The sequence below is a fragment of the Cynocephalus volans genome, chromosome 4 (assembly GCF_027409185.1).
Source record: "Cynocephalus volans isolate mCynVol1 chromosome 4, mCynVol1.pri, whole genome shotgun sequence".
NCBI classification, from domain to species: domain Eukaryota; kingdom Metazoa; phylum Chordata; class Mammalia; order Dermoptera; family Cynocephalidae; genus Cynocephalus; species Cynocephalus volans.
The window spans coordinates 74444587-74463229 of NC_084463.1; the positions used below are offsets into that span (position 1 = coordinate 74444587).

At 33.6% G+C, this 18643-nt stretch overlaps 1 protein-coding gene across 1 annotated transcript in view; it reads right to left on the minus strand.

Moving 5' to 3' along the window:
• The window catches only part of CNTN5 (contactin 5), a 473778-nt gene that overhangs the window by 390574 nt on the left and 64561 nt on the right, over positions 1–18643 (minus strand). The window contains exon 5 of the mRNA XM_063094835.1: positions 2649–2744. Within this exon, the coding sequence (XP_062950905.1) occupies positions 2649–2744 (96 nt within the window). The remainder of the gene's footprint in view (positions 1–2648; positions 2745–18643) is intronic.

Here is an 18643-nt window from a genome sequence, read left to right on the forward strand (position 1 = left end):
GTGGGAATGATCCAGAAGAGAATAAACAATCTCTGGTAAAGACGCAGAAGAGAGAAGAATTGCTGAAATGATTTCTTTAAGCAGGCAAAAAAGAGTAAAACTACCGTGCACAAGAGGAGGAATTGACCTTAGAAGTACAATAATACATATACTATACTGTACTAAAAAATGGGATATGAGACAGTGTGTCTGCAGATGCTAATGCGTGTGTGACTTGGTGAGGAAGGCTGTGGAAGTCATCTTGTGATTGCTTCCCTTTTCACATGAAATAGGATACATGGTCATCAGTGAGAGTAAGGATGGAGAAGGCACATTGAAGATTTGATGAAAGTATAATAAAAGGAATAGGATTTTTTCCTATATTTCTGGTCAACATTAAGGGGCATTTGCAGTTAAAAGCTTGGATTTTAAATTGAGATCAGTTTGCATAACTGTTTTTGCGTGTGTCCGGTTTTATTTTGGGGGGTTTGATATTTTTATTTTTTGTTTTTGTTTGTTTGTTTTTACTGTCATATTAAGCTGAATGCGTTCAGGCATGCGATAGGCTGAGAGTTAGATTTACACCAGGATTAGGGTTTTGACATGTTAAGTCAGTCAAAGTGAAAGAGGGATGAGAAAATTGAAGTGGTGTGAAAGAAAATGGTAATGACTAAAAGAGAGAATAACAATCACAATACTGAAAGGAGAGGGAAAAGGGAGTAGGATCAATGATTTGTAGATTTCCATGAAATTAAAGGACTCATGGAATGGAGGGGGTGAGCAGAGGAGAGTGGATGCTGGTCAGAGAACAGGATGCTTGTAAGAGCAGCAATTAAAAGAGTGCAGCTGCTGGTCATAACAGATCAAGTGGCCTGGCTGAGACTGGTGGTGAAACAAGAGCCTTGAGCAGTCATCTTGCTTGACACATATTGATCTCAGTCAGAGATCACATTATTACTTGCTTAAGCAATTATTAATACGTATTCCTATCTCATGTTCATCTTATCACATACACAATTCGTTATACTATTTTTCTCACCCCAAATCTTCTCTATATAGTTTTATCTGCCAATCGGATAATTTTGCATAAATCTTGCAGTGCTGCTTTCTATATCATCCTCTCCCATTTCACTGTTCTTAACACTTGTTCCAACAGCCTTGCAATATAGATTACATCTCAGAAAAGCTTGCTTTTTTTCAGCACGGGTCACTCCAAGTTGTTAACTCCTGTCAGACTGATGATTAATTCATTCATCCTCTGCAGCCCACTGAGTTCCCCTCCTCCTCATTTTATTCTACGTTTTGTAATCTCTAACAATTATTCTCCTAATACTACCTTTCAAACTAAATCTAATAACCAACCTTAGAGATAACCTATATTAATGCTATAGGATTTTCATAAACCTATTATAAATTTTTGTCTTATTCATAAAAAATGTTAAAACACACTTTCCCTAGAAAGAATCTAAACCTGGCTTTAGATGCATGTAAGTCTAGATATGTTTACTGTAAACTCCCCAAACTTGTCACGGAAGGATTGAAGTGATTGACTTCATATATAAGAATTGGGTGGGTACAATTAAAAAATTATTCCTAATTGTGATTGTTATCTGAGTTTCAAAGCAGAATGTCTTTGAAAATATTTTTCTATTAAGATGCAGTGTGTTTCCAAGTAAAAAAAAAAAAAGAAGAGTTAGATAAAGGTGACAAACCTTAAGAAAAGTGATGTAGGTCCTTTTGTTATTTTTGTTAGGGATTATCTGTGTTAGAACCAAATTAGGCTCCATTACTACACTGATAATACAACCTAGAAACAAATGTGGCTGTCACACTAAATAAAGAAAAATTTACTGAGATACCAGGATCCTGAATTCTGTTTTTACTTACTAAGGTCTTTGTGTATTTGGCTTTCTCTCGTGCATGCTCTCTCTCTCTCTCTTTTTCTCTCTCTTTGATACTGGCCATTCAAATTTTATTATAGAAAAACTATACTGAGGTACAAAGAGGTACTCATCTCAAATTATAGGGACTTAAACAAAATGAATATAATTAGCTGTGAGTTGGTAAGAGGGCATATAATTAATCTGAGTACCATTTACTATTCTCCTCCCCCAAACTCCATAAAGTACTTACCTATTACCATGATTTTTATAAGATCTCAAATAGCCAAAAAAATTATAAGTAAATTATAATTTTGTTTGGAACTCAAAAAATAGTTCTTAGTAGTTTTTGTTCCAGTGTGGCAAGAACACCATAAACAACCAGGTATTAAGTATCCAGCTTATCTTCTGAAGCAAGATGCATATTGCTATTCTGTTAACTCAACTCTGAAACTCCAAACAGTTTTAAAAGTTTTTATTCTCTCAGTTTATCATTTCCCTTGTGTCCAGGCAATATATTCACTGATGGTGGGCAGAAGCATAACCATGACAGTCAGCGGTTCAAATGGCAATAAAACGGTCTTATCATAGGAGCTCAGTCTACTGTCCAATGGTATTTAGAGTATATAATCTTTATATATTTATATAATCATTTATCTAATACTCTGATATATGTAAAGAAAACCATGCACATTTCACCTAGAATGTTCCCCCATCAATACACTGTGTAAAAGAATGCACATACAGCAAAAGAGAGCAGCAGCAATATAGAACGGGATCCTACTGTACCTGGTGAATGAGGCGGAGGAGAGCACATCAGAACAACCCCCTGGCCTTCCCTCACAGAGACTGCACTTCTTGTCCGGCCACTAAAATTTCCCAGATCTGTCAACATAACACAGCATTTAGATGCAAGGCAAAAAGAATTTAAAGAATTACTACTACTGTAATTTGTACTCACTTTTCTATTAGTCTCCTGACAAGAATTTTTTTATTAAGCAGTGATAGGAGGGACTTAAAAATAAATCTATACCATCCAATTTTAAATACTGCAATTTAAGTAAATACATACCATCCATACAATTGACACATTTGTTATTTTTATTTATAGTGCATATAAGTTTCCAGTCTAGGAAGACTTGATGATACAGAATTTTTAACACACTAAGTACTTATTTTATTTCTTTACAATATTTCGTATGTATTGATCTTTCTACTACCAATAAAGCTCATTCACTCATAGTGAGAAGAGAAATTGTAGTGGTTAGGAGTGCCTGTGTCCAACATGCTTTTCATTATATATCATACTAAGAATGGCATGTAAAATCAAGCACAAATTCACCAATATAGAGAGACCTGTGTGCTCTGAGGATATAAACTGCTCTTTTTCTATAAGTGTGAATGAGAAAGTCGTGTTACTTTCATTTTATGTAAGTCTAGAATGGACTCTACAAATTAATTATATGCATCCATTTTAATTAGTCTGGGAGTATTACAACTATCAAAACTCTCCCTTATATGTATATAAACATTGGAGTTCAATTGCCTTTCCTTGAATTATGTTGCATTTGTGCAATTTGAAAAGTCTTTCCTAAAAAGAAAGTGGCCCAAAAGGAAATGATGTGTGTAAGTTTATTTGTATTTCTATCATTATTTATTAATCTATCTATCTATCTATCTATCTATCTATCTATCTATCTATCTATTTATCTATCTAATCAGTACTTATGACTCTTTCCCTTTTCTTGGGCTAGGCTGACCAATAACACAATTTTTAGAATAGTTTCTTGTGAAGAGTAGAAGTTAAATATTTTTATAAATACACATTGTCTCAGAAGTCGGGGTCTGTAAAATCATGTTTTCATGGTGAGAAATGCTTCTTGAAAATGTTCTGCCATAACTTCCATTATATACAAAATTTAAAAGAGATTTTAAAAGTCTTTTAATTATTTCATGCAAAATAGTACATTTCATAGAAACACAGGTACAGCCTGAAATTTAATGCATACTAATCTGACAAATGATGAAATTAAACAATCAAGAAAATATACTGGATGGATATGAAGGAGATAAATCACCAGTTTTTATTATCCTAAGGAGAATCCTACACATTGTTTTTTGAGAGATGGGTGGCTATTAACCTATTTGATGAATTTATAATTAAATCTTCTGAAATACATCCAAAATCATGGAGGACTAATGAACAGTGAAAATATAATGCCAAATAAATACTCAGAGAAGTATGTATTGCTGGAGAAAATGTTTAGTTAGGATTGTATATAAAATTCTATACTTCATTGTAAATAGCTAAGCTTTTCACAAAGTAGTAAGACAAATGAGAAAGAACAGTTCCAGCTGTACTTTTTGAGGAGTTATTTTTAAAACGTTACTAATTTTTATGACAAAAATCAAGTTCATTTCCAATACATGTACCCCCCAAGTTTACTCCTCTGATCTCTATTACTAAACATTGTCTGTCTCTTTTTTGAATTTCATATGTATGTGAAAATATAATATATGCATTTTTGTGTCTGAAAACAAACAAAGATATGTGACTTGGCTTTAAACTCATACGCATCGAGACTGTCTTTTTTTCCAACAAATGATCTCCATATGAAAACAAAGCATGACAAGATTTCTAATTTGACTTCCTTTGACTCTACCCCTAGAAATACAACACAAGAATCACAGAGTGAGGCAGTGGTTGTGGTGGGCCTTTAATACCTTCTTCAGGGATTATATGATTTAACTTTTCTCTTTTCATCCTCACTGAATTTATAAATTCTGGGAGGCTACTTGGATATCAATTTATTTTAACTGAATTTCTAAAATACTTTAAAAAGTACTATGTAATTCAATATACATTTACTACAAGTTTATATCATGCTCATTATGACATTTCAAATCATCCTATTGTATTCAAAAGAGTACGTTAATAGAAAATAGTCCTAAATTAATGCCTATTTCTGAGGAATTGAAGTATAGGCATGGCCTGGAGATAAGACACACAAAAATGAAAAGAAAATTATAGGATAATTATGACCTGAATTGTGTTTTGAGGTCAAAATGACCCAAAAGATAACACTTGGCTATAATTGCTTTATTTTGTATCAGCTGCTAATACAAGTACAATTCAACATTTCCTCATCGAATTGTCTCTAGGAATTATAGCACCAGCACTGCAAAGATAAATGGATTTTTTTCAACTGTCAATAGGCCTTTTTTTTTTTCCTTTTTCTTTCACACAGACGGTTATCATATTATTTTAATAGATTGTATATTCTACATGTCAAGGAAAGAAATGGAAATAAAACAAGGAATTTTATGAATGTGTGCTTTAATTGCTTTATTGCAACTTACACACAGTTTAAAATATGTGTTCATATATTCTATTTTTGATCTTTAGAAGAAAAAAAGACAAAATACAAATCCCATTTAAAGTACTCTAAAATTTAGATTTGAATTATAAATTGAAATAAACCTCTTTTTGGACTTATTATGAAGCACATGAACAAACAGACAAATAACAGACGAAGGAAAAAGTTTGTGACCAAGAGACAGAGGGCCTCAAACCTTGTCTTTGTTCCGACCATTTTTTTTCCTTTTTTTTTTTTTTTAGTTAAGAAATTTATTCACAGTTTATAGGGGATCTTTCACAAGAACTGCCCCTTATGGAATTATTATATCTTTTCATCTTAGAAGAACCATGCAAAGAAAAAGAGGCATAAAATAAATGACATGATTGACAGCTTTAGATGACAGTTAGAATGCAGATTCAGGATGTATAATTTGAGGCATATTAACCAGATACAAGATAATCATTTTATCTATTTACAAATATTTATTCAATGTATACTGTATACTGTACACTATGTTAGGTATTGGTGGTGCAGAAAAACTGTAAAGAAAGGATATAGGTATATGAATTAATCATACCTACTTAGGCCTACTGTCCATAGCTCAGAGGAATGTGTGTCACCAAATGGATGCATGAGCCTAAACCATCACAGCTTCAGCTTGCCACAGCCTCACTCATGAGTAACCAACACATACCATGTACATCTACCATGTATCACTCTCACTATTCTTTTGAATGGGAGCTACAAACACATGGACATCAATTCACGTACATGCACACTATAGGTTCCCTCCTTCCTTCACTGCTTTCCTCCTTTCTGCCCTCCTGGCTTCCTTTTGTCACTCTTTTCAACCCTGAGTTATCCCACAAAGTTTCTGAAGCAGCTTAAAATATAGGTACATAGTCTGAAAAGATAAAACAAGTAGTTGAGGAATTCTTCTTAGCTAAAGATAAAACGGGTATGCTAAGACTCCTGTAGGGTAAGATAAGCATTTAGTAATATATGTCATACTTTTGTAAATTATTGGAAGTTGGCCACAAATTTGACTATAAACCTAAGAGGGGCCAAAACAAAGATAACAATATTCATAGTCTTAGGATTCATGGTTACTGTGACATAAAAACTTTCCAGTAACACAGGATAAGCATAGTCTTACCTAATATTAAGGTCTAAGAGATTTCTCCTGAAAGACTCTATAAAGACATCACTGAGTGGAAAAGTGAGCTGAGCAACTTTGCAAACCAATTAAGAAGGTTTTTCACCCCCTCAGACCTCTTATGTAGGTACAGTGTGAACTACATGCATACACACACCAAAAAAAAAAAAAAAAAAAATCAAAAATCATTTCCTAGAAAGAGTTATTTTAAAGTGTTGGAGAGAAAGAATGTCCAGGAAACTGACAAGAAAAGTGCATAAGTGATTCTGGACACTGATCTTATCATATGTGTGTTAAATATAATGGATCGATTTAGTTATTGGGAGGAGTAAAGGAAAATGGTCAAAGCAGGAGGATAAGTGTTACACAATCAGGAATGAAATTCTGTGGTTCATGTCTCCTGGACTTACATTTCCTAGTCTTAAATCTGTCTTGAGTAAATGGCAATGCTAGGCTTATGGGAGTTGTGTATGCATGAAGGAATGGGAGTAAAGTGCTCATTTTGTCCTGTGGGTAGTGCTAGGAGTTTTAGACTGTCAATGCTTCAGGCATTTTTAATTCTCAAATTTTAAAAGTGCTGGGAATACAGATATAATTCATCACAAATTCTAAACTTTTTCATAAAACTAGGATTTTTAACTTTTTACAAAAAGTAAAACCATTGGAAAAAGTAAACCACATTTTAAGCAACTGGGCTAACCAGCCAGTCCAAAAGTAAACCACATTAAACTAGGTGTCAGAGACTTGAGTTTTATTTAGTTCCTTTAATTACAAACAGTTGGGTGTCAAGTTCATTAAATGTAAGATTGAAGAACTCAGCCGGATGCTCTATGTGAGGGGCCTCACAGTTTGACTTCTATGATTTCTATAAAAATGACTGACAAGTTTTCTAATATTGACTTGTATTTGCTGCCTCACTTGCAAAGTCATTGCTTGTGAAGTCTCTCATCAACTGTTTTTGTTCCAGTTATTATCGTAAGGATTATTCAGGGCATTGTCAGGTTTTTTGTGTCCCATGCAAATATCCTGTAGTAAAAATTGGTTGGATTTTATTCAGCAACTATTGTTGAGATTCTAAAATGTTAAAAAAAAAAAATGGGGGGTGAGAAGGGAGGATAAAAGGAGATGAATGAAAATAATCACACTAGCTACTATCATACCTACTCGATGCCAGACATCCTGGAAATTAGATATTTTCTTTGAAAGATTACTAAATTTATGTGAAAAGCAAATAAAAAAATAGCTGTAGTCACATAGTTAATAATAGGGAGTTGGCAAATCAAAGTCAATGTAATTGATTCTAAGATTTTAAAAAACAAATTAAGAAAAAGCAAGTCAGCACTTGGAAGTTAGACAAGGTTGGTTTTAGGAATTTACAAATAATCTTCAATGAGGATTTATTATTAAAAGTAAGTTCCTGACACATGAAGGACATAAAGATGATAAAATGAGTGAAGAATAGAAAAAATAATTCTTACATTTATCTTGAGGAAGAATTAGATGAGCAGTTTCCAACGTATAGCCATTTATCTGCATGTAAAGGCTGACATAACACAACCTAAAACAAGTAAGATTCTTAATATAATAACTCTTAAAATAAAAATTTTATTGTTAAGAGATACCTTGACTGAAATCTCTAGAAGTATGAAACTTCATTGGGTTTTATTGGCAATTGTGAACCGTGAGACTTTGATAAGTTTGTAAGCAGATAGGGCAAGGCTTATTATACCCATTTACTGATAAGAACACTGACATTCACTCAAGGTAAGTAACAAGAATGATAACTCATGGCCCAGGGAAGATTTCAGGCTTCAAGATGACTAATTCAGTTTTGGAACTAGCATTGTTTTTTAAATCTAGAGCTTTTCTGATATTCTCGGTTTAGTATGTTTTCAATCAAAGAAATTATTTCTTTAAATATTTTCCTGTTACACCACATGAAATAATGCTACAATTTAAAAAAATATATATTTGTCATAAGCCATATGTGAATGAGGGATCATATCACCTTTTTGAAATGTTAATTATTTAATAAAAAGTTGTCTCTCAAGAATATCAGTTGAACTTCTCATAGGTATCTCAAAAAATATACTCCCATCTATTACACGAAGATAAGAATTGGATTAAGATACAGCTGGAGATGTGGTAAGGTAAATCTACAAGAAATAATGACAAGTTGTAATGAAACTTTCTTCAGTCCCATTTTTTCTTTGGTTATATATAACAGGTCAGATGAGTCATCTCTTGCTATGCTTGCCATTTTCACTTCATGTATTTTCAGGCATGAATCAACCAGCCAAAGGGTTCACTGATAATAAAGAGGAAACCAAAGGAAATCGCTCATGTTTGCCTTGAAAGAGACACTTTTAACTATATTGTAAGTGAAACAGTACATTGTAATTGCTTTTGTAAAAAGATAAATTATTCACAGAGTATGATAAAAATGCTTTTGATCTTAGGTCTTTCCTTTGGTATCTCATATGTTACAAAAAGCTACTTCAGCAGTGAATAATATGTATGGTAAAATAATCTCAAATGTAAGAGTTATATATAAGTGTGTTTATTTAATGTGAAGATAATCTATGAATACATATAATGAACTTTCTACATTTTACATAATCAATTATGTGATTAATATGTGATTAAAATTATTTGCTTACTTCAAAGTTCAAATTTTTTTTTTTTCCAAATTCAGGTCAGTCTTAATACATTAAAATTCTTTTTAAAGTAATATAAATATAACAATAATAAAGCACAATAATAAAGTACAGAGATTTTGAATACTATAGACCTGTGGAGATGAGGGAAGGGTATCATTTAGTAAAACCAGCAAAAGTTGTTTACTATATCAATTCCTGTAACTCCTTGATCTTGTTATTGTTTCTCAAGGCTGTCAGTCTTAACCACCCTCTTTAACTTTTTCATACTTTGTAATACTTCATTATATAATTACTTTCTTGCCTGTAGCCAACACTCTTTACTCCTTTCTCTCACTATTTTATTCCCCTGGTACTAATTCAACCTTGGTTAAACCAGACTATCTGCCTATTCTGCTTTGAATTTTTAAGTGAATATAAATGGAGAAAAACATGAACCATGATAACTAGTTTCACGCTAACGGCCTTACCATGAACTTCAGGCAGGCCCACGGTGCTAACCTGGCAATCCCAGTATGTATGTAGAGTCCATTCTCTGTCAATCCTCTAGATAATAATTTTACAACTACTATAATCTCTTTCAAAACAACCTCCTTCCCATCCCATTTCTTCCCTCCTCCTTCATGAAGAAAATAGAAGTTATCTAAAAGCAACATATACATGCCACTTATGGGGGACCCTGTGATGTGTGCCTTTGATCCCCCTTCAGTGAAGGACTTGTTGCCCCCACTGTTGGAGGTTCCATTGACAGCCTTCAGCTCTCAGCCCCTTCAGTGACTGCTTTTGCTAAAAAGAATCACCTCACCTAAGGATATGTCTATTCCTGGGGCAGCAGAAATAGCCACTATTTGATCAATGAGTGAGCATAATGACCTGACCACCTTGGCCCATCTCCAGATGTCCGTGACAAGCCATTCTGGCTTTAGAGATTGTCCCTGGTTTGAGCTGAGACAACTGTTGGACTTGCATCACAGCTCAAATTATCCCACTTCCATTCCTGTTCCTTTATCCTCCCTTCCATTGGAGTTGATTCCAAGTCCACTTCTTAATAACCATTGTCTACACTAAACTCCATCTCAGAGAGTCTGTTCCCTGGGGAAGTCAACTAGTGAAAATACCACAGCAAGTTGGTAGCTATCAACTTATCAGTGCTCATGTTACCTCCCATCCTATTATCAAAAATGAACTGTCTGTGGTCCAATCAAAGGCTAAACATTGCCTCCTGCATCTCCAATAGCATCCAAACATACTGATATTTCTCCAAAGTCACAAAAAAAAAAAAAAAAAAAAAAAAAGAGAGAGAAAACTGAAAAAATTTATCCTTTTGGCCAACATGCTATTGTGAAAGTAACCAATGACCTCTACATTGTTAATTTATTGGCCAATTCCTTAGTCCTCATTTATTTAACCTATAAACAGTGTTTAATAGAGTTGATCATGCCCTTCCTCTAAAAACAATTTCTTACTTGGATTTCTCCTACTTCACTGAACCTTTCTTTTTATTTTTATTAGCTTATTCCTCCTTATCTCTCCCATACCTGAACATTGCAAGGCAGCAGCTTAGCCCTTGCACATTTTCATTTCTAAATCTACATCATTCCCAAGGTTATCCTACTAGCCCTTGTATTTAAAAATCATGTATACACTGAAAATTTCCCAAATTTTATTTGTGCCTGGATACCTCCTTTGAATTGCACTATGCACCTATGCCCTGCACCCAAACACACCTGGATGTCTAAAAGGCATCCAAGTGGAAATTGCAAGCATGACGTACCCTAAAGGAACTCTCATTTCCACCCACCAACTTACCCTTGCTATAATATTTCCCATCAGAGTAAATAATAATTGCATTTTTGCAGTTGTAAAGATTAAATCCAAAACTCATCTGTGATTCCCATATGTCTCTCACACCCCATGTACAATTCATGAGCAAATTTTGTTGATACTACTTGAAAATATATCCAACAACTTCTAACCTCCTCTAAAGCTTTGATCCAGGCATCTCTCACCTGCATTGCTGAGATATCCAACCTATTGGTCTCCCTGCTTCTTCCTTTGCTCCCTTACTGTCGATTCTCAGGACAACAGCAAGACTGATACTATTAAAATGACTTTAGATCATATGCCCTAAATGGCTTCCTATCTCACTCAGAGGAAAATCCGGACTACTTACAATGGCCTCCAGCCCCTAGACCATCTAGATTGAGCTGCCTCTTTGATGCCATCTCCTACTATACTCCCATTCTCCATTCCAGCACACTAGCTTATTTGCCCTTTATCAAACATTCCAGGTATTGTCCTGGCTCAGGGCCTTTATAATTGCTGATTCCTCCAACTAGAGCATTTTCCCCCAGACAAAATCTTGCCTGTCACCTTTAGGTCATTTAGGTCTTAATTTCAATGTCACCTTCATGAAGAGATCTTCCCTAAAAGTTTAACCCCATGACCCTCCACACATTCCTCACCCTCCTTCCCTAATTTTTCTTTTTGGTACTTATCCTCCGACAACAAACTATTATTTATTTGTCTTATCAATTTTGTCACCCTAAAAATTCCCCCATATAATTTAAGATCTATGGGAGCAGGGATTTTATCTGCTTTCATCATTATAATATTCCCAGACTTTTGCCCTAACTGTTCTCTCTGCCTGGAGTGCTCTTCCACCTGGGTATTTGCAGGGACCTCTCTAGCTTTTTGCAGGTCTCTGCAGCAATGTCACCTTTGCAGAGAGGATTTACTTAATCACTAGACACTTCTTTCCATTCCCTCAGTTTCTATTTTTCTGATTCTATTCTGATTCATGTTCCTTCATAACACTTATCATCAACTGACACATTATATCTTCCTTATCTGTAAAATGAAGATATTAAAATCTATATACAATTTTTTTTAAAGAAAAATATAAATACAGCAGTTAGTACAACACATGGCACAGTATAATAAATTGAAGCAGTTAATATTATCATTATTGTTATTAATATCATCAAAAACACTGTTATGGGGATCATGAGATGTGAATGTTAATCATAACTCTTCTATTAGTTATCTATGCAATTTGTGACTAAAGCTTAATTTTCCTATGTTGGCTTCTTTCTGTATATATTAGGGATTCTCGTTGCTCAAGAGAAAAACATCCACATGCCTATGAAGTTGCAAGTATGAGATAACAGTCATGGTGGGAAATAAGGTAAACTGGAGGAGAATGCCTCACATGAAGGCATTTTTATTTGTTTAAAAAAATACTGTGCAGACCAGAGAAAATATGTAGCCAGACTTAGACTTAAGGAGAACAATCTTTTACATTTGGACTAGATGATCTCTAAAGATGATAAACATTTCATGATTTTAACTCACAGCCTATGATTCTAACTGCAATTTGTTAATAAGAACTTTATTTGTAATGAGGTACTATATATTACCTATCATTCAGAACCTATATCAACGTGTGTGCTTGTATTCATATGTACAAAAGAATATTCCTAATACCCACTATTACAATGAATAGCAAAGAAACATCTTATATTTTGTCTCTATATTTTGATAATTGACTTGATAAACTGAAAGAGAAGTGTTATTAGCATAAGGATGTATACTACTTGTTTACAATGATATATTTGTCTGTAGTTTTATAATGATTGATTTAAGGAAAAGAAACATGCAAAAAAAGTTGTTGAAATGAATATTCTATTGCAATTGAGAAAATGTGTCATACTAATCTTCTAAATTACACATTAAGAGACTTTATATTCAAATCATCATGAATTATATTTTAAAGTCTTTTGTGCAGTGTTTGGCATAAAATAGATTATATATATTTCAAAATAAAGAAAAATATGTTTTTAATGCACATAGAATATACATACCTCTAGCTCTAATTTTCAAGGAGTTAAGACTAAAGAAGATCATTCCAAAGCTATAGGTTTTTGGACATCATGATTTCATTTCTCATTTATAGATTATAGAGAAGGCTATAATGTAATAATACCTCCTAGCAGCCAGATGGTGCTATGTAGTTTGAAGAATTATAGCAAAAGTCAAACTTTATAGAAATATCTACTCTTCTATTTTGTGTGACATCATGGTGTCTCTGTCTGATCTTAAAAATCAAGTAATATCTAGACACTCTAGGAAACTACTGTGTTTTAATAGTTAGCAATGTTTTGTTGATCAAGGGAGATGGCAGCTATCCTATTATCTATTAGAAACTCTCCTCTGCTATGTATCTTTCTGTTCCTCCAGGCAATTTTTACCTCCTCTAGCCCCTACTTAGAGCAGCTCCTCTCGAGTATACAATTATTTCTTTTCCACATATCTAATGAAAAAAATATAATTAAGTGGAGACAGTTAAAACAAATTTTTTTATTCAGAGTATAAAACGACTCTTTTCAATCTGAACACCGCATATTTTAGTAAAGCAATAAGTTTCCCCCTCCCCAATTCAACCCAGTACCAAATTGCACAAGAATCTCTGTAATGGTTGGTCTCTTTTGATTTTTTTTCTATAGTTAATTAATATGTGTGCTTGAGTGTTTTTTTTTTTTTGCCATGCCAAGTATATTTTCAACTGCTATGTGTATGAAAGAGCACTTAGAACAGTCCTGATCCACTGATCAAATGCATCGATGTAAATTGCTTGCTTTCTTGATTCCCTTAGCTCATTTGCTGTTGTGTAGTTAAATCAAATATAGCAGTTTGCATTTTTTTCTCCTTTTACAAGGTATAACCTCAACAGTTCTATCTGAATAATTTATATGCTGTTCAATTAAAAAATCATAGAAAGCTGCTTTATTTCATAACTTGGCTGACTAGTGTTCAATTTTCAACCTATCTTACCTCTTGGCTAAAATCCTCATGCTTTGCCTTAGAGCAAATCTCCTTCCTCTGCCCTTGGATCAGTTGTTTCTTTTCTACCATTCAATCACCTCAGGAAGTTTTAATTGTGATCTTCACTTAGGCTGAACTAATATGTAAAGTAGTGTATAAATAATATTCACATTTTATGGAGGACTCAGTTTATTTGTGTGCAGCAACTCACATAGTGTGCAGCATGTCAGCCGTGAGAAAAATACACAGCAAATGATTTCAAGTCAGAGATCAGATCTTTGACAGTGCCTGATATATCCCTGGTGCCTGATATTCAACAATTGGTAGGTGAATATTTGAATGAATAAATAATGCGCATTTAAAAATGCAGCCATTACAAATTGAACTGCGTTAATCTCAAGCATTGTTCTCTTCCTACATGACTTATCTCCACGAAACTAGTGAATTTTTTAAAAGTTGAAACACACATTTATATCATTTATTCAAAACAGGTTACTTTTGTGTGGAAATTTCCACTAATTATGTGAAGAGTCTTTAGAGAATGAAACTGGTTTGTACTTTAAACATCAGTCAATCCAACATACTACTAGTTTTTTGATTTTTACTTTTGTTTTGTAGTTGTTCTAGCTCTTTTACACTGAAGTACAAGAGAACAGTTCCCAGAAATTTCATACGGCTAATATATCTCTTTGTTAAAGGTACATTTTTCTGTAGATGGACAATGGCATATCTATCGCACACATAACTGAAGGGCATCTCACATAGTCTAGATCCAGGTTAAGCAGACATTTTCTATAAAGGGTCAGATAGTAAATATCTGAGGCTTTGAAGGTCAAAAGACAAAATTTAGGATATTGTGTAGGTACTGTCATAGAATTTTCACATGTTATAAAGTATTACTCTTTTGAATTTTTTAACCACTTAAAATATGTATGGAAAAAATCAAAAGATATACTGTGTATATAAACAATTTTTAATAATTTGAGAATCTTTCATTTTTAATATATTAATTTAATGCATTTAATATTTATTGTCACAGTTGGTATGCCTGATATTATTTTGTCATATTATGTGTGAATTGTTTTTAAACCTTCATATTGATTCCTTTCTTCTGTCCTCTTTATTGCAGAATATATTTTCTTTGCCTTATTTTGTTACAATATGATACATACATATACATATAGTTATATCTAAGATCTTATTTCTCTATCATCTATCTTTTGGATCTTTTTCAACCCCCCTCCTGATTTCCAAAAGTAAATGTCTTTACATTTTTATTAATAAAGAATGGAATGGCGACATTTTAGTCTCTCCTGTATTCAAAATGAGAAACTTAGCATGCTTTTAAATGGTTACTGCCCATTTTCTTTTTCTGATTTTATTAATATAAAAGTTTAGAACAAAAATATTTTTATCAAGTATTTATGATTTCCATTAGATAGCTGTGCTTTCAATGACATTCTTCTCCTTAAGTAACCATAACTAAATTATGTTTTATAATGAACTAGGTTTAAAGTGAAATCTCAACATTTTTGAATTCTCAGAACTTTTCACTACTGAGGTACCTTTTTGTCATATTCAGATATGATAAACTTTTCTAATTTATACTTTTTTGTTACAATTTTTTCAAAAAAATGAGACATTGTTCCACTATCATTTAGCATTTAGTGCACCAAAAAGAGGTCTGGAGTCAACTGGACATTTAAAAAATTTTTTTAAATGAAAAACTAATAAATTTTTTTTCTTCAGCATTATCAGTAAAAATGGGCATTACATGTCAAGTTATACAACTTTATCCATTATTTTTCTCAGAATATTGTGAATCCAATATGATCTACACAACTTAAAAAATTATCTCATTTTGTCTTTGATAGTTGCTTCGTTTTCTATTTTTATTTCTCTTTTGGTGTTAGGTTATCTCTCTGTTCTCATCTTTTATCTTCTCTATTCATTTTATTTCCTTGTACTTTTTCTCTGCATTTTAAGAGGTCTTCTTATGTTTATCCTTCACAGCAGTAACTTATTTTTCTATTAGCAGTTCTATCTTTACTGTCATTGCCACGACTCGTTTCTTGCAATCCTTCTGTTTGTAATTGAAGTTTATTTTCATTAGTTTCCCATCTTTGAATTACATCCTGTGGTTTCATTTCAGTATGCACCTTTGATTCTGCTTGTTCTCGCCTCATTCTTTTTTACTCTTTTTCACAGATAGCATATATCTGCATTCTATTGTGATTGCCAAACCATTTTAGGAAAAGAAAGTTTCTTATTTTTTATAGTAGTTATGCTCTTTCCTTCCTTTTCTGATTATTCAGACTCATTTTTATCTTTCTCTTATTTAATAATTTTATTTCTGTAACACCCATATTGTTGATCTTTTCAATTTTTTGTTCTTTCTTGAAGAGATATCTCCACACTTGATGTTTGCCACAGATAGGGTTCATGAATTTTTCATTTTACTTGCTGTACATACAGATCAGGTCTCCTTCTTAGGTTACTAACTATAAGGCAAGTCATTATCTACAAGCCCTTTCCAATTCCCAGGTCTACCAGACACTAATCTAGGATAGCTCTGTTGAACTAAGGTTAGATCTTCTTTTATCTTGGATGCCTGATTCTAACACTGACCTGATAGGAAGCAGCAAAAATTACAATTCTTAATATTTAATGCTATCGAGATTCTTAATATCTTTGTGCCCTACCTTTAGTACTTTATCCCCTGGAATTATGTAATTCAGATGCAATGTGCCTTCTCTAGGCCTACCTCTGCTTTCTATTCTCTATATTTATAGGAGTTGCTATCTACCAACTATATTGTAAATTCATGGGTCATGTAGAGAAAAATAGTCTGGTGACTTTGGGCAGCAATACTGAACTGGTAAAGTTATGCTATTAGAAAGTGATAACATATCTTCCTGTCTTTTTTTTTAATATAGCAGGGCTACTGTAGTGCATGAGGTAAAATTTAGGTGTTTTTAAATCCAACACCAAGTAGCTTATATTTTATATAAATTTCTCCCCTCTTTGACATTGGGTTTTCAGATTATCATAGCATTAGAGTCATAGCTGGCATTTGTGTTTTTCTGTGTAATCGTTGGTATTTTGCTAGTAAGGTGAGGAAGACTTTTCAACGAATAGGTAGCAAAAAGTCATCTTCATCATTTGTTTCTGTTTATGAATGTTCATTTTTCAAGACTTATTGATTCTAACTGCTGTGAATTCATGCTTTTTCTTACTGTCAGTACCTGTCATAATACACTGGGATTTTTTTTTTTTCATTTGTAGTTATATTTTTGTCTTTTTCGTGACCTGCACTCAGCCAGTGAGTGCACCGGCCATTCCCAGATAGGATCCAAACCCGCGGCCGGAGCGTCGCCGCGCTCCCAGCGCCGCACTCTCCCGAGTGCGCCACGGGCTCGGCTCATTTGTAGTTATATTTTTGCATGTGGTAAACACAAAGAAAACTTGTGAAGAGAACAGCCTATAAAATATGAAACTTGCCAGTTGTTTCTTTAGGTTTTGTTAGCCAAAGCTATTCATATCATATCCATAGCTCTGGCATCTTTATAGACCTCTAGATTGAATGGAGATTAACCATATTGAAATTAAACTCTGATATTTTGACAACTGATGCTGAGTCTAAAACCTTGCTTCTTTGAAAGTGAGGAAAAGAAAGATCATTTGCCTTGGAAACACTGAAAAGTTTACTGATGATTGAAGCATCAGTTTGAAATGTGAAATATGCCACCAGGAGGACTAAACTTGGGCTCCAGGAAAACCTCTATACCACCTAATAGGTGAGAGGTGGGAATGATAGATACAACAGTCACTATAGCAACAGCAGCAGGAAAAAGTAATTTTGTTTTCATCTTACTTAATACCAGAATGCCATCGGCTGGCATTAAGGATATCAGCAGCTTCCTCCAGGAAAAAACCCTGACAAGGCAGTGGAGGCAGCTGTACAAACACAAGAAAACAAAGAGAAATGCTATCTGTTTTGATCCCTAGCCCCACATGATTAAACTATGTAGAGATGTAAAGCCAGGCATAATTTTTTTAAAAAAAGAACAAAACAACTTATCATCTTCTCTAGCCAAGTAGCTTACAAAATCTGTGTGTGTGTGTGTGCGTGCGTGCGCGCGTGTGCACGTAGGTTATATACACGCATACAGAGAGAGAGAGAGAGAGAGAGAGAGAGAGAGAGAGAGAGAGAGAAAGACTATGTGATGCTGGAGAGCTCAATGTGAAGGAATAGAGTGGTGCTTAATTTTATTAACAGAACATACACTAGCATATTGTTTTAGACAATCAGATGAAAACTAACTATAAACCAAAAAGAATCTGGTATGCTCTCCCATGTCTCACTATGTCCTTACTGCAACACCTTGCCAAGAACTCTGGAGCATTAGCTTATGAGAGACTCTTATTCTTTAGTGATTATTGTATTCTCTGTGTCTAAAAAATTCTGTCTGGCATATTGTAGATGCTCAACAAGTGTTTTTTGAATAAAGGAATATATTTTCGAGATGCTATCAACAAGCAAATTATATGTTATTGTTGCTAAATTTTCTTAAGACTCAGTCAGAAGAGAGAGAGCAAATTTCAAAATTTTTCTGGATGCGGTCCGAGTTGTTCAAGTATTCTTTGCCCACAATAATAAACACATAAGTTTTAGGCTGCTAAATGTATTTAATTTATAGTAATGACATGTGAGGTCATTTGCTATTTTTTAGATTTTTATAAGGATGCTTTAAACATAGCTGAGACAGAAAGGTGACAACGTGGGTA